This window comes from Haliotis rufescens, unplaced genomic scaffold, assembly GCF_023055435.1.
Source record: "Haliotis rufescens isolate VD_foot unplaced genomic scaffold, xgHalRufe1.0.p SCAF_8, whole genome shotgun sequence".
Lineage (NCBI taxonomy): Eukaryota > Metazoa > Mollusca > Gastropoda > Lepetellida > Haliotidae > Haliotis > Haliotis rufescens.
In genome coordinates, this window is record NW_025964372.1 from 29,209,400 (window position 1) to 29,236,781 (window position 27,382).

The window sequence follows — 27,382 nt, forward strand, 5'->3', positions numbered from 1 at the left end:
TGGCAGTTGTGCTGATCCGGAAGTAAACGGGAAATAGAACGTCAACACTTGGCGCCAGATTTCGAGAAGAAAAGCAACAGTTTACTCGAAGAAAATAGAAAGTTGGCAGGTGAGATATATCCAAAATATGTTATAACTATGTGTCTAATAGTATTGAACCGGGCCGGGTACTGAAGAGTTACTAAGATTGAGATTTTCTTTGAATTTATACGTTTTCATGTTCTGTCGACAGAAAGATCGTCTGCACGATTGTAGTGTTTGACCTTACAGTTTGGTTATATATCGTGGTGGAGAGATGGGACTGGTCTTAGGACTATCATACTATACTATTCTTATACCTCCCACCCCTACTCCGAATTTTATGTAGCTCTTTCCCATGACCCTCCTCCCCATAATAAATGATCACTCACAAGCCAATAATACAATGTATTATTTTATACAACTTTTTATTCCATCAAATTTTTTGTTTGTTGTTTAACGCCTCACTCAGCAATATTCCAGCTATATGACGTCAGCATTTAAGTCTGAACCAAACAATCAAGTGATTGACATCATGAGTCTTTATCCACGCAATTGAGATAAAATTACATGTGATCCACCAAATAAGTCGCAGAGCCTGACTACCTGAATAATCTCATCCAGTACGATGGTAAGACTTCCACCGATATCCTCTAGGGCTGGGACGAGTCCAAATTTACTACACGGGTACCCACCCCATTAATACACGACCCTTCCCAGGTACCCACTTTAGGTCTCAAGATATAGGTACAAATGTCTGATTGGGAAATGTTTGACAGGACTCCTGTCAAAATATATTTAAATGTATTACACGTTAAACCGATCTGGTCATGCATACACTGAAGTTGACTGAAGTTTGTCTTTATGCAAACATATAAAGTCAGATCGAATGTGTGCATAGTCAGAAAGAAATGAACATTCAGCGTTAGAAATTGGCACTAGTCCTGTAGTCCTTACCAAACTGCCTAATAATAAAGGTATCCTAAGGACTAGTAGAAATTGGCCCATTTTAAAGGTTTTGCTATATGTTATCATTATATGTACTAGTGGACAAAACTGTTAGTTTCTAACCCTGACATTTGTCAGTTATATCATGTATATTGTAACCATAGACCAATTTTTGCCATTAAACAATATAATCACGTGACTGACCATAGTTCCGGGTAGGCCTGTGGGTACCCGGGTCCTACTCAGTACCCACCTCAACCGAGTTACCTGTCGCAGCCCTTTTATCCTCCCTAAAAAATATATGTGATGTTAGTGGCAATGCATACAAATGTAACTTTGGGAGGGTGTACCGACAGAATCCTTTCCATAATGATGACCAGCATAAGTTGCAATGTGTAAACAATGTTTAAGTACCTCTCAACTTAAGAAATATGAATGCTGGAGACCAAATCTAACAAGGAATCCTTGAGTTGAAGCCCTAACGGTCCTTCAGTCTAGAAATGTTGTTCATCTTTCGAACAAACAATTAAAGAGTCATACCCAAAGACTGGATGACCTTATAGTTGAATATGTTTGGTCATATATTCCTTTTCAGCACACAATCTCCGATGCGATAAAAAACTTGCTTGTATATTATGGCATCACATAGTGAGTGAGTGAGTGAGTATGGGTTTAAACAATTTTTCAGCAGTATCACCACAGGGGACACCAGACATGGACTTCACACAATCAATGAAGTTTACCATGTTGGGAACTGAACCCAAGCCTTTGGCAGTGATTGAAACTAACGGTTTTAGTGCACTAGTCCTTATAATGATAACATATAGCAAAACCCCTAAAAATTGCAAATTTCTACTAGTTCTTAGGATACCTTAACAATTGGGCAGCTTGGCAAGGACTAGAGGACTAATGCCAATTTCTAACACTGTTTGGCATGAACGCTAATTGTGCAGACATTCTAATATGTCTGCACATTTAGCATGTTTAGATAAACATAAAACATAAACATGATCATGATGATAAATGGTTAACTTTCACTAGGAAAATATCCTACAACTTGAAAAACTGAAAAAAACATTTGCATATTTATCTTTTGTTTACATTGGTTGTACGTCTCCATTTGCGGTCATCGAAGCCATCAAAGAGCTGGTGATACTTTCACTTTCATCATGTTGATGTGTAAATATATTGTAATGCTCTGCACTGTTGCAGTTGTAGTAGCATATCTACATAGTTATGCAAAACAATGTGTAAAGAGCACCAAAAGGCAAGTCTTGCTCTGATTGCAGAATAAGCATGTTTGTTTACAGACAAGAGAAAAGTCTGGTCATGTGATATGCAAATTGTGGCAGTCATCCCAGCACTTGGGGACACGGGTGGCCCAGTCTTCTAAGGCACCATGATTCCCTGTGCAGAGTTGCATCCCTTGGGCAAACCTATGATTATGGGTTCAAATCCTGGTTCGCCCCTTTTATGTTTCTAGGTTGTCAGCACCATACCCATGCTTGTGGGTTTCACCGAATTGGTATACGTCTGAGACCTGCATCACTTTGGACTTTCCTCCCACATTAAGCTTGACACGCTGTGATATAACTGGAATACTGTTAAAAGCGGTGTTAAACCCAACTCACTCACTCTCACTCACTCACTGCACTGGTCCCCAATCAAGAAAGATACATAATATGATACTCTCCTCATGAGACCCTTGAAGGTCCGGGGGTAGAATAGGTCTTCAGCAACCCATGCTTGCCGTAAAAGGCGACTATGCTTGCCGTAAGAGGCGACTAATTGGATCCAGTGGTCAGACTCGCTAGCTTGGTTGAAGCATGTCATAGATCCCAATCGCGTGGATCGATGCTCATGATATCAATTACTGGATTGTCTGTTCCAGACTCGATTAATTACAGACCGCCGTCATGTAGCTGGAATATTGCCGAGTGCGGCGTTAAACAACAAACAAACAACCAACTCATGTTGATATATGATACAGTATTAGTAAGGGTGTAAATAGTACTCAGTACATACATAATATACTCAAAAAAAGAACACTCATTTAATTTTTCAATATTAGAGTCTAGTTTTTATGCATAAAATTAAAATTGAATAAGGAATATGAATTGTTTTTGAAATAATCACAGCCGAAACAATTTTGTTCCTTTCCATTTCAGAATGAGTGAAACGGAAACTCTCAGTGACCGGAGCGTGGCAGAGAGTATGGACAATGTTCATGGGTCCAAGAAACCTTGCCCCCCTTCCACGCAGGAGGCACTGCCAAGTATGTACACACTACTGGGATTTATCTAGACATGCTAAGAGACCAGTTTTCATTCCCAAGTCTGCAGCAAATGTCAGTAGATATTTCCAAATGGGAATTGAAAGTTCCCAGGTCATGATATTCATGATCATCTTGGTAAGGCCAGGGCCTATTTCCACAAAGCGATCTTAGCACTACGATGATCGTAAGCCAGTGTTAAAGTATGGAAGTTACTATCACCTTAGCACTAAGACAACTTTGTGGAATGGGGCCCAGACATTTGTGGGGTTGGTCCAATTTTTTATTGTAAATTCCAATTTCAAATATATTCAGAAATTTATCTAAAAATACGATTCCAAACTAATTGATAATTGGGGACAAAATGTTATTTTGTTCAAAATTGAGATGATTTTTTAGCTCTTATTGTCTTATTTTCAGAGGTACGGGTTGCTGAAGATCTATTCTACCCCGAATCTTCACGGGTCGTTAAAACTTTACAAGCAGCCACATACACATTGCTATTTAAGTGCAATAACCTTGAAAGTCAATGTTTAACCTCATCGCACATTAATGTAATAAAATGCATATGAGGGATTTATCAAGACCTCCTCAGAGGTTGATATTCCGCCCTATTTCCAATTGGACACGTAAATATAGTTATAACAAATGTGATGGCTCGGTTGAGGTTACTTGTAATCACTGATTACGCTGATAACAGAACCAAAAAAGAGGGAGTCTTAATTTTACTTTATTGTATGGAGTGCGATGTTAAAATACCTCTGAAAAAAATCCCAATTTTGAACAATATAACATTTTTCCCCAATTTGCCTGCAAGATAAACCCCTGCATATTCATATTGGTGCGTGTAGCCAGAGCTCCAGATGGGTTATCATGGTTATTACATTTTTCATTGGGCATTCTCTCGTCATGCCGAGGACCAGGGTTCAATTAAGTTTTTACTCTACGGTTTCTACCTTAATTGGGTTATTACATTTTTATTGGGTAACCAACATTTTTTCACTCATCTTTTCATCACTCTATTGGGTTTTCCCAAAATGAGTAAACATTTAGAGATTTAAAAAAAATTAAATTATGTTTTAGATGTATATAACGTGTTCTAAACGTAGGCTAGACTCGGAAGGTAAATTAGCTCGTAATTGTGTTTCGGAAATTAGCATGCTGAAAAAGCTTCATTGGGTACCGGGTATTTACGCATGCTGTTTTCAAACAATTGCATTTTTCATTTAATGCATACCTTTCTGTACGCAAGTTAATTGAAAGTAATTGGGTTTTGAATAGTTTTGGGGGGTATTTTACTCCAATACGCAGCTTATCTGTAGCTCTGTGTAGCCATGTGTAAAGACATTGTAGTGCAGTAATTTGCCAGGATTGCAACACAATGTTTACAGGCAACACTCATTTAAGGAAATCAGTGTTTATTACTGTCTTGTCTATTTCAGTTGATGTACAAGAGGAGATTGAGTGCCTGTATGAATTTGTTCCTGAGGTTGCTCAGCACTTTAAAATCGTCAACAAAATAGGAGAGGGTGAGAGTATTCATTGTTACCACGTGGATCCTTTTAATCAAAATGTTAAATACAAAATGATTTGTTTACTCTTTTATTGTTTATTACCACACTCTAATAATATGTGTTACCATGGTTTCCAGCTCCTTGTCTATATGTGTTTACACGACCACTTACAGTGTTCAACATTAAGGGGCGGTTGGGTAGCCTGGTGGTTAAAGCGTTCGCTCATCATGCCGAAGACCCAGGTTTGATTCCCGACAGGTACAATGTGTGAAGCCCATTTCTGGTGTCCCCTGCCGTGATATTGCTGGAATATTGCTAAAAGCGGCGTAAAACCATACTAAATCACTCACTGCTTAAAATTAAGGAGCTCTTTGTCTTTATAAGGCTTGTTAAAAATGATAGATTTAAAGTCCATGGATCCAAATATATTAAAACAATATATCAGCAAACCTCAAGGCCCCCACCAAGTTCTCCATATCTCAATAACCTGGATCTATTCCTACTGTTACCGTGATCTCAAATTACCTGTCTTGATTTTCATAAGCCAATTTTATTTGCTACACTGCTCAGTCTAACAGACCAATCAGAATGCAAGTTTCAAACCAGCCTCAATGTTGATTTGGCAATATCAACATCATGGCAGCTGGTTCCATTGATTGCAATAAAGTTTGCGAGAAATTCAACACTGAAAAACTAACTGACACAGCTAAGGAAAGCTATCCAAAATCTTTTTGATGGCAAGGATGTCCTTGAATAATTTGTTTTTAAATTTCAGAGATTGAAGATGGGATATTATAGGGCAGAAACTTATAAAGTAGACACATTTATGGATAATAACTTCTTTATTTACTGTAAAGGCAACATTTCAGTCTATTGATACTGAAACGTCGCCTTAACAGTAATTTTACCATGACATTGATAAATGCTTGATTCTGATTGGTTAAAAAGAGGTTTCCTTTTTGCTACGGAAACCTCTTTCAAATATATTAAGCCTTTTCACAAAAAACGTGCGTATGAATACATAGATAGCCTACATATCAATTCATAGAAAATGGCTGCCGATTGATCACCCCCATATGAACTGTAAAACATATCTATATTATAAAATTATACCTCTTTATTTTAATTTGGAACCTCGCGCTAAGGCCCTCGGTTCCAAATTATAATAAAGAGGTAGAGGTCTATGACTATGTTGCTACAAATAGATATTTAACAATAACATTGAGGCAAAACGAAATGTTATTTTCTTGCACTAATAAATAGAAAATGGGAAACCCTGATGATAAAAGACATGCTAACTCTGTTTGAAAAATATACTTTATTGATCATCGCCAATGTTTTGTTCAACAATACAGATTTATAAGGTACTTTATTTGCTGGTTCACATGGTCTGGCAGTCACATAAATTACGGGACCAAGCCTAATTTTACCAGTGAAAAACTGGTAATTACCGGTAAATGGGAACACTGATAGTCAGTAATAGTTGGTGTATCGTCCCGGCCCTGGTAGCATCAAACCCCAGGGTGACACCCCCCCACCCCTCACCCCTAATTGTAGTGCTTAAATTTTAAACTTATCCTATTTCACACTATGCTTTTCTCTTTCTTTTGTCAATCCTTAGTGGAAACATGTCTGGAACAAAGGTTTCCAGCTTCTAAAATTAATTCACCCATACATACCTCATATTACCATGGTCACCTCCCAACACCTGGGTCATGCATGCTTGCATGCTGGTTGAAGGGGCGGTCGGGTAGCCTAGTGGTTAAAGCGTTCGCTCGTCACACCGAAGACCCGGGTTCGATTCCCGACATGGGTACAATGTGTGAAGCCTATTTCTGGTGTCTCCCGCCGTGATATTGCTGGAATATTGCCAAAAGCGGCGTAAAACCATATTCACTCACTCACTCATGCTGGTTGACCTATATCATGTATATGTGCTGATCACGTGGTTATCCCAGCCAACTCATTCTCTCGCTACACAGTGGTGACATGGTGACCATTTATTTTTCTTCCGATTTTTGCCTTTCTATGTTTATCTAACCAGTGAAAAACTGGTAATTACCGGGTTCCCGTGCCACCCCTGATGTAATATTTCTTGCCACTACAGGGACGTTTAGCTCAGTCTTCCAAGCCTGTCTCCGACATCACCCCGAGGTGAAGCAGCAGTTTGCCCTGAAACACATCATCCCAACCAGTCATCCTTCTCGTATCGAGGGAGAACTACGGTGCTTGCAGGAAATTGGGTTTGTTTTTCTACATTATTATAAAGGTCATGGTATTATAGCATGTGTATACGGTTCCTTTTTGGTAGGGTGAAACAATACATTGGTGCATCGTGAGCTTTTATGAGATGATACGATACATGATACATTTTTTTCTATTCGACACAAGACGATATACACTTGCGAAAATACATTACTTACAACTCGTTTAATGACACCAAGCACTTTTGTCAGTCAAATATCGCCAAATGTGTTGTGTTAAGGGTTTCTAGTTCACTATTAAAATAGCTGCTATGAACATGTGTCTACAGCTAGCTTTACCTTTTGAACCCGCTCTGAAATATTTATATTCAAGAAGTTTCTACGCCGTTTGACATAAATATGTGTATGGCGATATGTATTGTAGCTTGACCTATGTATCATAAAACGTATTGCAGCTTGACCTTGCTGTATCGTTTCCCCCCTTAAAAAGTCAGTACTTCACCTATGAATACAGACTGACAAGATATCTTTGAAACAAGTTTGCATTCAGTCTGGACTTGAACAGTGGTAGTGAAGGAGCAGATTCCAGACTAAAAAAGAGAAAGTTCCATAATTAGACAGCGACATTGCAGAAAGAGCAAACTTCCCTATCATCATCATCATCATCATCATTATCATAATAATCTCTGAAACAGAATGTATGACATAAGTCTGCTAGTCTGAGACAAGTCAAATTCAGGAAGTACTAGGGACATTTCCTTGTGGACTACCATTTATACATATTACTATTATCATGATTATGTGGATTGTATGTGTATTTAAAGAGCAGGATCTTTTAATTGATATTTGCTTCCTTATATGGATCATTTGTTATGTACATGTTCTATTTTATTACAATTATATTCTACTACCTGTGACTGCCATTGTCATTTCAATGTACAAAAGGCCTGGCTGTGACCTCATTGTTCTGACTAAAGAAAGATTCAGCCTCTACCTCATCTATTGCAACTCTGTGGCAGGTCATTTATCAGTACAGTACTGGTGAAAATAAATATTAAATTCTAAGACTAAAAAGAAGAATATTCTTGGTTCTCAGACACCTCCCTAACCATCGAAAGTTTGCCACAGGGTTTCGTTTTTATTTCCATTTAAAAAAAAATATTCCAAGTCCAACAGTAGTCAAATACTGTATTCCAGTATTTTACTCATCAAGAAATACATTTATGTAGGCATGGTAGGGAGGCCCTTTCCAGGGTTGATTGTACACAACTATATATTTGGTTACACAACTGCACTTTATTTTCAAAAACCATTGCCCGAGAACCAACTCTTATATTTTATTGAGCCTAACCCTGATAACCATATGAATATGTCCGTGTATTTCAGCGGCTGCGAGAACGTGATCGGTGTGGAACTGTGCATCAGAAACAGGGACCATGTCGTCATCGTCATGCCGTACTTCGCACACGACAAGTTCCCAGTGAGTCAACCCTGTTTAATACACTTACATTAATTGGCGTGTTCCTGACAATGTGTAAATGTGAGGTGTTTTTATTTTCAAATGGCAAGACTCCCATGACCACTGTAACATAAGCATGTAACAATACCATACATGAGATCCATCGTTATTCCCTGTGTTACACCACAAGTTTCAAATCAAATGGTCATGTATTGATCCTAAACGATATAAATATATATACTACTCAAAAGAAGTTAAAGAACTCCCGATTCCTTCATATTATTTGTTTGACAGGCATTACTTAGAAGTTGGCGGATGACAAGATAGACACAATTTTATGGATAACAACTTCTTTAATACTGTAAAAAGCGACGTTTCGGTATAGATCCTTATACCGTTGTCAAGCAAGACTGAATGAGGGACATAGTGTTGAATATATATAGCAAGTGGATTAACAGTAGAGGATTAACAGTAACAACAAGGGCATACATGAGTGGGATACCATAGGTAGGTGTGACAACAAGGATGATGCTATCACAACACGACTAGTCGACAAAGTCATCGCCTCTGTACTCTATCCCACACCCAGACCTGCAGCCCTTAAACCCGAATCAGCGCCCTTCCGCATCGCCCTCCCGTTCATAGGAAAAGCCTCCCACATCATCAGCCGCCTCCTCAAACAGCAAGCCAACATCGACACCCACTTCACCAGCTCCAACTCCCTCAACACCCTGCTAAGAGCCAACGGCAGGAACACATCTAAACCCCAAGAGGTTAAAGGTGTAGTCTACAAAATTGACTGCAACTGCAGGCAATCTTACGTAGGTGAAACATCCCGCCCAATCAACACTAGCATCAAAGAGCACAAAACCTCCACCATCAAATCCGACAGCAAATCAGCCATCTCGGACCATATCATCAACTGGGACAACGTCCAAATCCTTGCCAACAACCTCCATGATTTCACCAAAAGAAAACTAACAGAAGCAGTCCACATTTGCCGCCACAACCCATCAATCAACAGAGATCAAGGCTATTTCATCCCATCCGCCTACTATGAACTCATCAAACAATAATCACCTGTTATTGGCTTCATGCCCCATTGGCTTCTAGCTATGTGGTTTCTGTCCATCGTGTTGTGATAGCATCATCCTTGTTGTCACACCTACCTATGGTATCCCACTCATGTATGCCCTTGTTGTTACTGTTAATCCTCTACTGTTAATCCTCCACTTGCTATATATATTCTGCACTATGTCCCTCATTCAGTCTTGCTTGACAACGGTATAAGGATCTATACCGAAGCGTCGCTTTTTACAGTATTAAAGAAGTTGTTATCCATAAAATTGTGTCTATCTTGTCTCCTTCATATTACTAAAGCTAATTTCCTTCTTTGATAGGCATTTAGAAGTTGGAGTACTAAGTAAGAATAAGATTTATGGATTAACAACTATTACAATTAAGAGCGACGCTACGGTGTACAAATGGTGTAGGTTTGCTTGATAACGGTGTTAGAACCTAAACTGAAACACCACTCTTAATTGTAATAAAGAAGTTGTTCATCCATAAATCTTATCCTTACTTATAGCTAATCTGTCATGCCATGGTAATATGAAAGAATCGGGCGTTCTTCACTTCTTCTAAGTAGAATAAGCATGATGAAATAGTATAAACATTATTATTAAAAATACTAAACATACTCCACATGCTCAAGCCCCTATTTTGTTAATGGACTCAAATTTACCTAATATATGATTGGGCTTCTATCAGTCTATGCCATAAGAGGTGACAATGCTTGTAGTAAGAGGCGACTAACGGGATCGGGTGGTCAGGCTCACTGACTTGATTGATGCGTGTCATCGTAACCCAAATGCATAGAACGATGATGCTCATGATGTCTTTCACTGGATTGTCTGGTCCAGACTCGATTATTTACAGACTGTCGTCATATATCTGGAATATTGCTGAGTGAAGTGTTAAACAACAAATACAAATATTATATGTCGTGCATCAGTCACAGAGAGTAGTTGGATGTGTGACTGTGCTTGGCAACTTGACTCCTGAGAGTTACAAGGAAATTTGGTCCTGCCCCAAACTGGAGCACCTATAGTGTCTTCTTGAGCAAGTGTGGGGCGGTCGGGTAGCCTAGTGGTTAAAGTGTTCGCTCGTCACGCCGAAGACTCTGGTTGAATTCCCGACATGGGTACAATGTGTGGAGCCCATTTGTGGTGTCCCCCGCCGTGATATTGCTGGAATATTGCCCAAAGCGGCGTAAAACCATACTCACTCACTCACTCTTGAGCAAGTGAACTTGTTTGAAATATGTCTCTGTTACCCAGCAGTGAAATGGGTACCTGTTAGGATGAGAAAGTAATGTGCCTCAGGTAGCTTGGGTTGTATTCTCCCCATGGAGCTGATAATGAAAATTGAGTGCACACTGATTCATTGCCTGGGGTAATAATCATGTTGCACTTTGTGAACGCCCTTGTGTGGTGTGGAAATATGGCGCCATATAAATAGTCTTATTATAAGCATTATGGTGTTGTAACAAAGTGTAATTTTACCACTCTAGTATTAGCTATAACATCAAGCATGTCTCTTGACTGAAGTACCTTCTCACTGGCATTGTATGTTACCATGGTAACACATTTTTTTTATGTCAGGGTTCAAAATTGCTTTAAGTCTGCTGGTCCCTGGCTAATAAAATACAGGAAGTACCAGCGACTGCTACTTAAAATTTTGTGAAACTCTGCCTCTCTGTCCCCAGGATTACGTGCTGGAGATGTCGCTGACGGAGGTGCGAGACTACATGCGCAACCTTCTCATAGCTCTCCGACGCGTGCACAAGTTCGACATCATACACAGAGATGTAAAACCCAGCAACTTCCTGTACAACCGAGAGACACAACAGTATGTTTGGCTGAACAAATTAATAATCTTGGTTCTCAGCAGGGGTCCGGAAAATTTAAAATCCCAATCGGACATTTGCATTTAGGCCACGCCCCCTTCAAATAGCGTATTTTAGTACGACTTTTCACACACATTACAAGTTTACGTATTCATAATATGATGAATTATGAATTGTTTCAATTTAAATTGTTTAATTCACCGGACAATTAATAACAAATAATATCATTTTAGATTTACATGGAAAAAATATGTTTGTTTCTGTTATAATAACGATCTGTTAACGTAGTGAACGGTCCAGTTAATATTCATGAGTTATATTCATGAGTCTGCTCAAGTGTACGCGTTGTAACATTTGGATCGAGACTATTATCCCATATTTGGTTATCACGTGACCTCACGGGAAAAGTTTTTTTTAAACTAAAGATTTTTTTAAAAACAAGACAGATAATTTAATCACAAATACTAAAATATCGTTGATAGCAATAGTTATTTGAATACTTTTTTCATCTGTACTTAATTATTGACCATAAAAAAATTGGATATCGATCGTCCAAGGAAGCAAAATGGCGGTCAATCAAGATTCAATATACGACTAGCTACTGAAAACAATAAAATCTGCAAATCCTCATTGTATGTCAACCAAGTGAAAGTCGTTAACCACGACTTACAAAATGATCATCCAGACTTTGAGGGTTTGGCAGATCCGCTCGACTGATTTGCATCGGTCGACTGCCTGTCGTTACGCTTTCGCTTCTTGTCTGAGGTTACGTATCGTAGCATTGTGAGGATTATGAGGTACATCGATGATGCAAGGTATTAATGTACAGTTGTAAACACCTTTCACTCAAATTAACAAGATGTTCTCAGTAATTAATCCTCGATTAATCAGTGTCAACTCAGTTTATTGCCTATTACAGTGATTGACAGATTGGACTATCATGTAGGTACGATGTATTTACAGCAATCAAAACAAACAAAGCTATTCAGTGTAGTTAATCTTCATTGTGTTGCAACTGCAGACAGAAACTGCTCAGTCCTAACTGTTGATCATGTCCGGTCAAAATTTAAGAATGTCCGGACAATACTTTTTAAAATGTCCGGTAAGCAATATTTTAAAACGGACATTTGAGATTCCCAATCGGACATGTCCGGCGCATATGACGGTTTCCGGACCCCTGGTTCTCAGGCACTGCCCTCATCATCACAAAGTTGCATGTTTTGTTTTTATTTCCATTATTTTAAAAATCCTCAAATATTCCAACAAATATGTCCAACAGCAGTCAAATACTGTATTCCAGTATTTTACTCATCAAGGAATACAGTAATATGTAGGGAGGCCCTTTCCAAGATTGATTGTACACAACGTTTTATTTGGTTACACAACAGTTTTCTGTTTATTTGGTTACATACTAGTTTGAACACACACACACCCCACCAAAAAAAACCAACAGACATCGCCTGCCTGCACAATATATTTAAAAACCATTGCCTGAGAACCAGTTCTTTTATTTCATTAAGCCTTACCATGACCTGCTGACATTTTGATAACCAGTTCAACATGTCCATGTAAATTTCAAGTATTGATACTGTGCAGCATGCAGGTACTCTCAGGACTTGAAAAGTCCTTTAATTTTAGAGTTCATCTTAAAAAAGAAATAAATCAGGATTTGTCTCGAAATAAACAACAGGACATGAAAGGACCTTGAATTACACCCTTACTACACATCAATCTTTTTTATTACTATTAATATACAAAACACAAAATTGCTTGTGAATGTCTGTGAAGGTGTGCAATAATGCTGCCTGTTAAGTAATTTAGACTTTGTATCTGATCTTGCAACCTCATTTGCGTGATGATTGCTTGAGTGTTCACATTTCCCTTTAATTTGACAACAATTGCCTTGAATTTGTATGGTCTGGAACTGGTATGTTCAACTTGAACAAAGCTTGTCAGTGTAGATAATCTTCATTGTGTTACAACTGCAGACAGAAACTGCTCAGTCCTAACTGTTGATCATGTCCGGTCAAAATTTAAGAATGTCCGGACAATACCTTTTAAAATGTCCGGACAGAAAAATTTAAATGTCCGGCAAGCAATATTTTAAACCGGACATTTGAGATTCCTCATCGGACATGTCCGGCGCATATGACGGTTTCCGGACCCCTGTGTTCAAGTAAAGGGACATATAAATACTCACCGACAAAGGAAATGTGAATACCATACATGTTAGTTAATATATGAAGAATTACTCATATTCAAGAGATATTAGATTGGTGGTTCGATGCACCAATGAACATACTGTTATGTTGCGTGAACCGACGCTCATGAATGCATCACGTGATGTCGTGGATCCATGACTCGAGATGCACCATTTGTCTCGTGCAGGATTAACGTGTAAAGTTTGGAAATCATGTGCAGCATATCGTGATAAGAATAAAACAGTCACGACAGTGGTAACACTTGACTGATTGTTAGTTTGTCATTTAGTGGTACATTAACATACATACTTCTCTATACATTCCTATGGTTTGCGTTTCTTTTGGTGATGAATATGTATATGATTATGATATTGTTGTCTCAAGGGGCTCCCAGTGCATACTATGTGCATGCGTTCTAAACCTTTGCACCAATAGGACACATCATTTGGTAAACATGTTCATTTGAAGCTTGCAAGTTAAATTTAACTGATATTCCAATTCTGATAAGAAATACAATCAAAGTTGAGACTGTCAGTGTTATGTTGCTGGACTGGTAGTTTGTGTGTTCAGTGTCCGAAATAGCTGCCTGCCTGCCTGCCTCTGGCTGGTAACATTTCTGTCAGTTAAGATTTAGTGAACATTTGCTTTACTGCATTTTGCAATGGATGTCACTCTGTGTTACCCGTTATCCTTGTCTGGTTATCTGTTTGTTTGCTTATGAACTTTTAAAGTGTTTGTCTGATACCACAGGACCCGTGAAGATCGGGGGTAGAATAGGTCTTCAGCAACCCATGCTTGCCGTAAAAGGCGACTAACTTGCTCAGGTGATCGGGTGGTGACTCGCTGACTTGGTTGATGCATGACATCGTATCCCAATTGCGATGCTCATGATGTCAATCACTGCATTATCTGGTCCAGACTTGATTATTTACAGACCGCCATCATGGGGCTGGAATATTGCTGAGTGCAGCGTTAAACAACAAACTAATCTGATACCACAGTGATGATATGTCTTTAACTCCAGCATGTATACACAAATGTGGGTCTGCAACTATCAAGGTGGGCTAGTTACAGTCATGAGTCACCAGTAGGGGTGACTCTTGGAGATGTTTTCACTGTTGGGATTGTATTGTGGCCCACAATATTGCAGTAATATTGTTATGGCAGTAAACCAAATTTAAGGCTTGAAAATTATTACAATGTAATAATAATCAATAAAGCATTGCTTACAATCAGAGACCATATACCGTTATATGGTCTCTGCTTACAATCTAATAGTCAACCATTTTCCTCCCAGTGGCAAACTGAACTCAAAGGGAAGTAACTCTAATCTGTAGTGGTCATAATCCTTGCGAACCAACACACAGGCAGGTTTAAAATTGGCATTGTATATGGTTTATAATTATAATTGCAAGTATTGAAACTATCTATTATGCATATTATTGACAATACTATCATTGTCGTACTATCAAAGTGCAAACAATTGTAATAGTTTGATTGTTTGATAACTCGCCATACTCCTAGTCACCAGCCCGCCTGGATTGTTGGGAGTAGAAATTGTTTCAGACGCTGTGTATGTTCACATGTATTGTTTTCTGTGCAGGTTTTCTCTGGTAGACTTTGGTTTGGCCCACCAAGCACCAGTGTGTCTGATGAAGAAATGCAAGACGTCTCCAAGTGTAGATGTAAAACTTGCAGACAAACATCACAAGTCAGTCCCGCTGTCTCCGTCCAAAAAATATCTTCAGGATAACAATGTCAAGGTAAGAACACGAATATACTTATATTCAGGCGAGATTTTTGTTTTATAATTGTTTCACTGATTCCACCAACACTACAAGGGGTGACAGGCAAGTGGTTAAAGCTTTGAGGCTCATAGTTGAATTAAAAAAATATGTTTTTTTTCAACTGTAGCTGTAAACATGGTAAACATCTAGTCCCCATACAAATCCTAGGCTACCCTCAGAATATTGAATGGTTGGCATTGTTAAAGAAAACAGGCTTATTGGCTGTCCCAGCAAATTTGTTCAAAGCCCTCCAAAACCCCTTTGTTTATCGACTATATACTGGTGAGAATGTATATCAATTTAGCAGTACCTTAATCACACAGACAATATCATTTATTTCTCATAGAGTAATAGGACCACCTCCATGGTCTAGTGGTAGGGCGTCCGCCCAGAGAGTGGAAGGTCTGGGGTTCGATCCCCGGCCGCGTCATACCAAAAGATGTTAAAAGATGGTACTTGTTGTTACCCTGTCTGGCACTCGGCATTAAGGGGCTAAAAGAAGGACTGGTCGACTCGGAGTCAGTATACTGTGTCTGAGTGGGGTATTCATGTTAAACTGCGGCATGATATCTCAGTGAGCTAGCACTATAAATTGGCATCAGTCCAGACTAGTACAAGCAGCCACACACAAAAGCATTTTGAGGGGTATTGCTATATGTTGTCACTATTCAGACTAGTAGATGTTCATAGTTAATATCCATCCCTGGTATTGACAATGAGACATTTAAGACTGGCACTTCTCACCCCATCCTCTGTAGACCCGTGAAGATCCGGAGTAGAATAGTTCTTCAGCAACCCATGCTTGCTGTAAAAAGGGACCATGCTTGTCGTAAGAGGGTACTAACGGGATTGGTTGGTCAGTCTCGCTGACTTGGTTGATGCATGTCATCGATCCCAATTGCGTGGACCGATGCTCATGATGTCAATTACTGGATTGTCTGGTCCAGACTCGATTATTTACAGATCGCCGTCATATAGCTGGAATATTGCTGGGTGCGGCATTAAACAACAAACAAACAAACCATCCTCTGTACCTCCACAGCTCATATTTCCGTAAACCTACACTAACCCTTGGATTTATTCCCATGGTTCTCGCAATCTCAAGTTAGCCGCCCTTTATTTTCATTAGCCAGTTTGATAATGCTACGCTCCTAAGCCTAACAGACCAATCAGAATGCGTGTTACAAACCAGCCTCAATGTTGGATTGGCGTCATCAACACCATGGCATTATTGACAGCCAGTCCCGTTTGATTGCAATAGAGTTTGCGAGAAATTCAACATTGAAAAACTGACTGACACAAAAAAGAAAGCCCTCAAGACTATTTTTGATGGAACTGATGTCTTTGTGACCATTAGAACAGGCAAGTCCCCTACCCATGTCCTTATCTCGTTTGATTGGTCAGTAAAGTGTGAGGGAAAATCAAGGGCAAGTAATTTGAGTGAGTGAGTTGGGTTAAACGCCGCTTTTAACATTATTCCAGTTATAACACGGCGTGTCAGCTTAATGTGGGAGGAAAGCCCGAAGTGATGCAGGTCTATGACGTTTACCACTTCGGTGAAACCCACGAGCACGGGTATGGTGCTTACAAACCTAGAAACATAATCGGGGCGAACCGGGATTCGAACCCACAATCATAGGTTTCTGGCGTGCCCAAGGGACGCAACTCTGCACAGCAAATCGCGGCCCCTTAGACGACTGGGCCACCCGTGCCCCCACAAGTAATTTGAGATATCGATAACCATGGAAATGGATACACGGGTTAGTGTGTGTCTACCGAAATGCAAGCCCTGGAGATAAAGAGGATGATCCCACCCCAAGAAATGATAACATTTGTATGTCTCCAGTCCCCTGCTTCTACCGACATGAAAAGGGAGCAACCGTCCGAACTGAAACCAGGCGCCAGTGGTAAACTGGCAGCACACCGACGGCAGTACACGCCGCCAACAGCAAATCTTGACATGCTTCACTTATCCAACAAAATAAAGTCTCCCCGTCGCATGCTGCTGGCCAAGAGAGCTCTGATGATAAAAGAGGGTCAGGTGTCCAGCAAGCAACGGTCGTCTTCATCGTCACGGCCGGGCAGTCAGAACACCTGTCAATGTTTTGGCCAGCCTATGGTGTGCAGTATTTGTGTTGCGAGGTGAGACTAGAAGAGAAGGGATATTCCACTAAACTTTCAAACTGATGTGATTGAATATTTGTTTCACGCTGTATATGTATTTCAGCTCATAAAAAGTGATGACAAAAGCTGAGAAAGACTTTTAGCCACCTTATTGAGGTCTCCATTTTGTTTGATGTCTTATGAAAGTAGTTGGCTTCGAAATTATGAAGTCATTGATACATCATGGTAACCAAAATCTTGTGCCAGAGCCACAGAATATATATCACTGCGTGTTAAAATTGAGGAAAAATACTTAAATGTGCGGGTTTTTGTCTATTTGCTGAAGAAATATCAGACTGAAAAAGGAATAAACACGTTTTCTTGTAGATGATGTTTTATCTATATCTGGTTTAAGTATTGAAAAACTTAAAACTAATGATGATACTGTTATGCACAACTGATACATTAAGTGATTTTCCTATAAGCCTCTATAGTGAAATGTTTGTTGGTTTGTTTGTTCTTCAACGCCGCAATCAACAATACTCCAAAGTTTCAAAATGTCAAATAGAAGTACAATGTGATGTTTGTTGGTTAACGCCGCACTCACCAATATCGCAGCTATAGGACGGCGGTCTGTAAATAATCAAGTCTGGACCAGACAATCCAGTGATTGACATCATGAGCATCGATCCATGCAAATGGGATACGATGACATGCATCAACCAAGTCAGCTAGTCTGACCACCCGATCCCGATTGTCGCCTCTTATGACAAGCATAGTCGCTTTTTACAGCAAGCATGTAGTGAACATGGTGAAATGAATTTTGGTGCAGTTGTTAAATGGTTCATCCGGCAAACAGAATGCAACGTAACCATGGTAATCCCTGTAATCTTACAAAAGGTTAAAAAGGTTAGTTGCTGCAGAAATCATTGATTATGATATAACATCAGTGATGCTGTACGATACAGGTAGTATTACTGAAATTATGCACAGCAAAGTTTAAGTTGATGATGCATGTTTTTGTTCTGTATTCTACCATATATTTGGAAAATACTCACTTCTGATTGGTCAATCACAGAAGCTTATACACATCATCAGTTCCATTACTTGATGTACACGTTGAGCGACTGTGCCTGGGTGATATTTTTTGGTAAGTTTATTGATCAAACTGAAATTGAATGCTCCCAGCAATAAGTGTTGGATAATTTTTGGGTTCCAGAAGCAATCAGACCGCCCCTCGTGCAGGAACACCTGGTTTTCGCTCGCCCGAGGTTCTCATGAAATGTCCTGACCAGTCAACAGGTATGTCGCCGAGATTCTCATGATGTTCCCTGACGCTCCTCAAAAAGAATTGAGGATATTTTGCAGAGAAATCAGTGTATGTCCTCTGCTATGAACCGACGTGAAACTTTGCTTGTATTGACATTGATGTAAAGCCCTGACTTCCAATGTTTTTCAGCTGTGGACATCTGGTCAGCGGGGGTCATCTTCATGTCTCTGCTCAGTGGCCGCTACCCTTTCTTCCGAGCCAATGATGACGTCACAGCTCTCGCACAGATCATTTCCATCATGGGCAGTGAAGAGGTCAAGGTTGCAGCGAAGACTTTCGGTAAGATCGCACCAGTCCAGCACGTCCATTTACACATGAGGGTTTATAACTGTATAAAGTTCACACCATCGACTTGAAAATCGACGTATTAAAGACCTTAAATTTGATGGCTGAAGTTTTGTATAATACCGTGGAACTGCTTTTCATAATACTGATTCTTGCATGTGGTAGCACATGTTGAACTTCCTAAAAGCACCTACATTTGGTGCCATAAAGAAATTCGGGAGACAGGCGAGAGGGTGGTTCGTCGAGCCCAGAAATGTAGCAGAAGACGATCCACTTCCCCTCCCACACTGGTCCAACCTACTCATCCCCCCTCACAGCATGTTGCCTCATCCAGTGCCAGACAGGTTTCGTCTGCACGCTTGTTTGTCTTAAAAAGGCGTTTTCGGGGCGGTCGGGTAGCCTAGTGGTTAAAGCGTTTGCTCATCACGCCGAAGACCCGGGTTCGATTCCCAAAATGGATACAATGTGTGAAGCCCATTTGTGGTGTGCCGTGATATTGCTGGAATATTGCTAAAAGCGGTGTAAAACCATACACACTCACTACATGTGGTAGCACATCTTGAAATTCCTACAAACACCTACATTTGGTACTATGAGGAAATTCGGGAAAATCTGTTATTTAATCTTATTTAATAATTAAACGGCGTCTGGTTCTTGTTTATCATACAATAAAAACTGCAGGGAGAATAAACCATGAGGGGCGCAGCAGTGTTTTATTGTCCACTAAACAACGACAACGAGTCGATTATTTCTTATATGAGATATCCACATCATCTACTGCCTCTGTAAGGATGTTGATAAAACTTACAAGCTTTAAAATTATGTACCCAAATCTTAATCATGTTAATAATGATGACTCCCTGGATAGAATCCAACCTCAGAAATGTCGGACAAGTCAGTTTTACGATCAGGTGGGTTAAGTTTGGTATTTCCCACATATTTTCACAATCATTACATCGATCATCTGTCCCTTTCCTCCTAATACCGATTGTCATATCTCTCCCGCTTTTGGATGCGATGGTTCTGCCACTGCGTTTATCTGTGTAGCCCAGCTACATCTATGGGGAAGAACTTACTCGTCACTTTCCTCTCAAAATTAACGTCGTCCAGTATCTGGCGTCATCAAGTTGCGAGCGCATATTCAAATCTCCTGAAATGTTTCATCGTTCACTGTTTGCAATTTATCGCGTAGCTATCTTATATGACAGGATATTGCCAATGTTTCAGCCACATAGCAATGTGAAGGAGCTGACACAAAGTACCGTATTCGACATTATAAGCGCCCCGCTCTAATAAGCGCCCACAGCGATATTTGCTAATATATTGGCTAGTGAACAATCCCAATTACACACCTTCCGATTGATCAATGTACAAAAGACTTATTTATTTGCGTATAATATGCACTCGTGTGTTATATGCACCTTTAATTATGGGCAATTAAATTCTGGAAAAATATATCTGTCGTATATAAACATTTCAGGCTGTCAGCATAAACCACGAAATTTATCTTTTTCACCAAAATAATCTTCTTATAAGAGCCCCCTATTTCTAATTTTGAGAGCGCCCTGGGCGCTTATTACGTCGAATACGGTATGTAAAATTTATGTTGTACAGAGTAGCAACTGTGAGATCCCAGTGATACATACCTGATCCCCACTGATTGTTGTTCCAGGCAAACACCTCACCTGCAGCCCCGTAACACCGGCAGTGGACCTGAAACGACTGTGTGTGAAGCTTAGGAGCGCCCCCAGTCTCGCTGCAGGGAACCAGGCACAGAAGAATACTCACATTCCAAACAAAGAGAATTCTACAGATTTGTGGGAAAATATTTCTGACTGTGGTTTTGATTTGCTTAAAAGTTTACTTGACCTTAATCCTGCAACAAGAATAACTGCTGAAGAAGCCCTAAGACACCAGTTCTTTGTAGACTGATGGAGTGTTTGTTTCTTTATGGCGAATGGATGAAGTTGGCCAATAAAATTATGTGATTACCTCTCGAAGCAAAAAGATGATTCTCAACCATGAAAGGGGGCCATTCCACCATCAATAGGAGGCCATATCACCATCAAAATGTGGCCTCTCCACTGGCAGAACGAGTGTGGTATCATGTTTATGATTCAAAAGGAGGCCATCCACTGGCAAAAGGCGGCGTCTCCACCGACATGAAGAAGTCCATCTTCTGTGAAAATGGCGGCCTCTCCACTGTCATAAGTAGGCTCTTTACTGTAGCCATAGGGACTATTGTTTTAGTGTGCCATCTTTATGAACATATGATAAATTATATGGCTGAAATCAGCTGACATACTTTAAAGTGACATTACATATTTTGATGATTCAACGAAATAATGTTAGCAAATGTTCCCAAATGTCAGTCTTTTGTCAGATATTATTGTGATATATATTTATAACAATATTTGAAAAAGGACATTGTTGGTCATGTTTCTAGGTATTGTAAGCTACTACCGTCATCCAATGTATATTCTTGTGTGGCTATGAATTGATTTCTCTGATTTATTGATTTTTGTAAAAATTTGTGATAGGAAAGAGTTTTCCAAGTTAACTTAGACACAGTTAAATCCCTTTTAAGTGCCTGGATCCAATAATCATGTGTTTGAATCCAAGCTTGGCCCTTATTATGATTCTTGGTTTGTCAGCACCATATCAATGCTCATGATGTCAATCACCAGATTGTCTGGTACAGACTGTTGTTTACAGACCCTGGTCATCTATCTGGAATATTGCTTAGTGCGGCGTTAAACAACAAACAAACCATACTAGTGGGTGGTCTGGTTTTCACCAATACCAATTTCAAATTGCCTTAACATTAAGCTGACACTGTGATATAACTCAAATAATACTTAAAAGAAGTTAAAGAACACACAATTTTTTCATATGACTGTGCTTAAATTTTCATGACGATATATGTGTACAATTTAAATTTTATACTACTTAAAAGAAGTTAAAGAACACACGACAGATTAACTAGAGTCAAATGCATGTTTTTTACTTCTTTTTAGTAGTACACAATTTATTTTTGAGGTGGGGCTGTGGTATGTCTGAAAACTAAAGGAAGTAATTTTTTTATCTAACAATTTCAGAAATGCTCCCTCAATCTGGGTTGATAATTTTTTTCTGATCTGTGGAAATCCACGGAATTCGTTACCTCAAGGGTAATTTTTGTGATACCTGCCATTATAATATACAGATTTGTTGACATGGTATTTCCAGTGTTACGTGCTCACAGTTATGCCTGTGTTGGGGGGGAAAACATCAAAACTCTTCAACCCTGTGTATAAGACGACCACCCTTGAAAGCCCCCTATTTCAAGGTACGAAAAACTTGCCTTATACACAGCGATATACGCAACACATAAGTCATATTGTTCCAAGATCTAGGCTAACTTTCAGTGTGTGTGTTTTGAGGTTTTTTTTGTTGAAAAAACCCATTCTCATCCCCGTTTAATCCCACTTCCCCCTTGTGTGATGATTTAAATTATACATAAATTCCTTGTTTAATGTTTTTGCATGATCATGATTATAGTTGTGTTAACATGATTAGTACATCATATCACCTTTTGAATGAAATTAAATGTGTCTAAAATTGTCTGACAAATAGTTGTGAAAAGGAGGTGTTAATATTTTGGATTATTTAATATTATTTAAAATGAACAAATTTAGCATATTTATGATTATGTATGATAATGAATGTACCTGTGAACATAAAATATATGACATCTGAATAAACAAACAACAAACTAGTTTTGTCTTCTGTTGTCTCTTAGGCCTTATATTTTTTGTTAGTTGCATCTTATTATGCGTTGCTGAAGACAAATTCTAACCCTGATCCTCAGGGTGTCATGTTAGGACAGTGGAGAGTGTGTTACTGGGGTTAATGCCGCTTTGAACACTGTTCTACTCATATCACGGTGTGTCAGCTTAATGTTGGAGGAAAGCCGGTAGTGATGCAGGTCTCAGATGTTGACCACTTGACTTGAGTGAAACCCACGAGCACGGGTATGGTGCGAACAGGATTTGAACCCAAGGTAATACGTTCCTGGCTAACTCAAAGGATGCAACTCTGCACGATGGGGCCACCCAATACAGTGACGAGATGATCAGAAGGATACTTCAAGTCTCAGTACATGTTGTATATATACAGTAATGGTTTGGAAGCCCTCTCGAAGACTATATATAATGTTTTTCCATCTCCAGTTTGTAGTTGGGGTTCACTAGGGACTTTGAAATATGAAAAGGTTTTCACATCAACCTAATGCCGCAGCCTTTAGACTCTAAAGGATACACTTAAGCTTGCACAACGAATACAGAACAATAATGCAGAGCTCGTGTTCTTTCGAAAAATGTTCAAAATTCACGTCTCGAAATCAGGATTAAAGGTGTGAATCTTTTATCGTAACTTAATATACCATTGGGTCAATCATACTAAAAAAACATTTCGCTGTGACAATTTTGGCATTCTATTAAATGTTCCTGAATATATGTAGTGGACAGAGCGTCTGCCGGGAGAGCGGAAGGTGGATGGTTCGAATACCCACATACAGTAAAATACGTTTATAACGAACACGCTTATAACGAACTGACGGATATTAAGAACTTAATTTTTGGTCCCGGACATTTGCTGTATAGATGTATATATGCTTATAACGAATTGCGGTTATAACGAACTAAAACTAGTGGTCCATTTGAGTTCGTTATAACCATAGTTTACTGTATATATAGCTTCTGTTTTATTCAGTAGGAGTCCATACACTAAGGGGAACATGTGTCCTTCGAACTAATGATGGACGAAGGCCGTAGATCTGCTCAAATAGGCGTGGAGCAGTAGACCATGTAGAGTCGTGGTCGGACCTCTTCGCCGCCTTCGCCTTCGGGGGGCGGTCGGGTAGCCTAGTGGTTAACGCGTTCGCTCGTCACGCCGAAGACACGGGTTCGATTCCCGACATGGGTACAATGTGTGAAGCCCATTTCTGGTGTCCCCCCCGTGATATTGCTGGAATATTGCTAAAAACGGCGTAAAACCATACTCAGTCAGTCAGTCGCCGCCTTCGGTGTTGGAGAAGTTGTCTTTAAGCTTTATCTCGGGACGGAGGTCAGGAAGACTTGGGGTGGTCTTGTGGCGTTGTCTGTAAAGCATGGTCTTCATGGAACTGAAGGACAGAATCTCCCTCAGCAATACCTCTGAAACAACTTCCTGGTGACGTCTTAGTGTTGATATTTCATCTCCATAGATGGTAGGGATGAGCGTCGTTTCTGTTTTCGGCATGTAGACGTATGGCCTTGAATGCAGCTACTTCCATCTGAAATGGTTCAGCAGGATGAGTGTTGGCCAGCTCTTCAACCTTGTGGATTCTGTCTTCACGGATGGAAAGGTGTGCAGTACACCCGACGACAACACATCTCAAACACCTTGTTTCATCATGTACGCTTTTGCAACGAAATCTATACCCGCCATAGTACATTTGCTGTCTGCCTCTCACACTCTCTATTAAAGTCACTGTCACTTGCGCATTTTGCAGATTTGGTGGTATTGTTATTATTGTTGTTGTTTTTGCTTTAGGTGTTTAAGAGGTCGCCTTCTGCCATAGCAATTTCTGCTGACCTGTCCCTCTTTGGGACTCATGTGTGAGTACTGAGTAGTGTACACATATTTATCGTATCTATCGAGTTTAAGTATTAATAAAAAATCTGTTTTTCTATTGATAAGATTTCTGTTTTTGTATTTTGATTTGATTTCAATTGTTATCTTTGGCGTGCTCTTTTTATATACGTTCGAGTAGCTTTCTATCTCTCAGACATAGTTAGTTTGGCCTTCGCTGTTGCAACTCTTGGCTTTCTGAGATCTACAACAGATAGGGCATCTAACTGCAATTCTTGTTTTAACCTAGCCTGGGCTGGGGCATGGTCTTGACATTCCAGTAACAAGTGAGCAATGGATTCATGCTGATTGCATGATGGACAAACCATGTCATAGTGCTTCTTGTGACCGAGTCTAAGGCGTGAGATGGCTACTTCAACTTTCCTTTCATTTGAGTATGAGTATGGCCTTTTGTTGATCTGCCGATCTTACTTGCGTCCCACTGGGCTTGCCATTCTTGGGCTATGGAGGCTTTGATTTTGCTTTTTATCTCTAGTTTACAGAAGGGAATAGGAATAATGATATATTCGTTATTAGCGGAGATAGATCATTATCCCTTCAGTCCTTGAGTGCATTCTATTAATTTGTCATCAAGATGGAGGACAGCCTTAACACCAGGTTACCCTATCATGGACAAGAAGATTCGTGTTAACATTGACGTCGGGTATTTTATGTGTTGGTTTCCCAGATTGGCAGATTTCTGATCACAGAAATAAATAAAGGGAAGAAAACTCTGCAATAACGCCCTAACATTATTGACAATGTTGTGAAATGACCTTATTATATTCTATATTATGATGTTTAGGGCTGTTACTTTGCAGCCTACCCGTGAAGATCCGGGTTAGCATTGTTCTTAAGCAACCCATGTCTGTCAGAAAAGGCGACTATGCTTGTCGTAAGAGACGACTAACGGGATCGGGTGATCAGACTTGGTTGATGCATGTCATCATATCTCAATTACGTAGATCGATGCTCATGGTGTCAATCACTGGATTATTTACAGATTTAGTGTGATGCTAAACAAGAAAGAAATTTGCAGCCTGTACGACTCTTGAAGTTACAATGCTCCCATACAAGCCAAGCAACATAATCGATTGGAACATAATCGATTGAAAATACTTCATACTACTATATATTTCATTGGTTGTTTGACCGCGACAGTCAGGTGTTCGCTGGCAATGTACACTGACAAATTTGTAATAGGAGGATCACATTAATATTCATTATTAAACGGGAGCGTTGTCTTTTACGTGTCCGATATCAATCGTTGTTTACAAGTGTCTTATTCCTCATTTGTACTGTGACACAGACTCAGTCTTTGAATGTTTGAGCTGTCACAGATCTGGGATGTCTCTGAAGTTTACATCTTAAGTAAGGAGGGTTTTGTGCTCATTAAAGAGAGAACACACAAGAAGGCTTCACTAAAGCGCACGTGGGGAATCGATTGATCCATGGCCTTTGTCGTGACGAGTAAATTCAAAACGTCAACGCGTGAGAATATTCACCTTTTATGATTGTATTCTGTTGTTCTTTCTCAACAAGGTACAAAATTAACAAGCACAAAATACTCATATCACCCGCCAATATGACATGCCCGGTTGTCTGCAAGGCAAGAAATATAGTACGGTTTTTAAGACCTGCCCGGAAACGAGTACTACCGCCACTTTCAGTCTAAGTCAAAGTCGTTGCATTTGACACACGAAAAATATTTTTTTCAAACATCCAAATTATCAAAAGGCACCAGTCCAACTAGACCTATCTTTGCGCCAAGTTTGGTAAAGATATCTTTCATGTTTTTTTTTAGTTCTGCTCCGGAAACGAAACGTGATATCCCCTATATCCCCCTTTCACTTCGTGGCTTAGGGACAATATTTGTACAAATATCTTAAAAGCTGGTAGCAACTAATTCCGAGATGAATATGTTCTAAGAACATGTACGCTTGAATAAAATAATTATGATCCTTGGCCAAAGTGTAACGCTTCAATGCCCTTAGTGCATCTATTCGTACTTTCTGCTGGCAAAGTAATTAGAAGCGAACGCACCCGAAACGCCTCAACTCCTCGGATGTCACATAAATATTCATCATAAACCGCGAGTGTGGTCTTCCATGTGTCTTATTTCAAACGTTTTGTTTGTTTGCTCCACAATAGTCCAGCTTCATGTATGTGAGCTGTTGACACGATGACACCAAGGCAACTAGCCTGTCGACAGGATCCAAATGGTAGCTTCTTCCGACCAGCAGCGGTTGAGGATAAGGTTTTTAAAACCCTGAATCCAGATGGGTAATAATAAGTGTTCAAAACGATTGTCTGGATATCTTTATTTTCATTAGGACAAATCAAAATAACTGTGTATTGTTTACTTGTATAAGAAACCATGATGATGCCAACCATTCCACAAAATTTACATACGAACCTGATTGCTTCAATGCGCTGCACGGCGATGCGCGAAAAGAGACTAAAATGACCAAACCGGAAGTTCAGTTCGGCACGCGCTTAATTAATGGGTATGTCATTTATAGTCACATCGGCAGTTGTTAAAGTATTGTGACTTAACAAGATACATATGTTGAAATAAAATAATGAGGGAGACGTAATCTTGATATCAAATTCGATTAGTGGGAATTGTAGCTGATACCTCAATTTGACGAAGGAGTTGTTAAAGTAATCGGTTTTTACTTGATGGTAAGATATTTTAACA

At 39.6% G+C, this 27,382-nt stretch overlaps 1 protein-coding gene across 1 annotated transcript; it reads left to right on the forward strand.

Annotated features, from left to right (window-relative positions):
• The first annotated feature begins 15 nt into the window (after positions 1–15).
• LOC124120379 (cell division cycle 7-related protein kinase-like) lies at positions 16–22,786 on the forward strand. The gene is made up of 11 exons (XM_046483190.2): positions 16–109; positions 3,135–3,241; positions 4,681–4,767; positions 6,860–6,995; positions 8,343–8,436; positions 11,183–11,325; positions 15,128–15,287; positions 17,158–17,453; positions 18,634–18,716; positions 18,874–19,023; positions 20,702–22,786. Exons 2-11 carry the CDS (start codon positions 3,136–3,138, stop codon positions 20,959–20,961), a joined length of 1,515 nt encoding a protein of 504 aa, XP_046339146.2. The 5' UTR covers positions 16–109; position 3,135; the 3' UTR covers positions 20,962–22,786.
• The last annotated feature ends 4,596 nt before the right edge of the window (positions 22,787–27,382 follow it).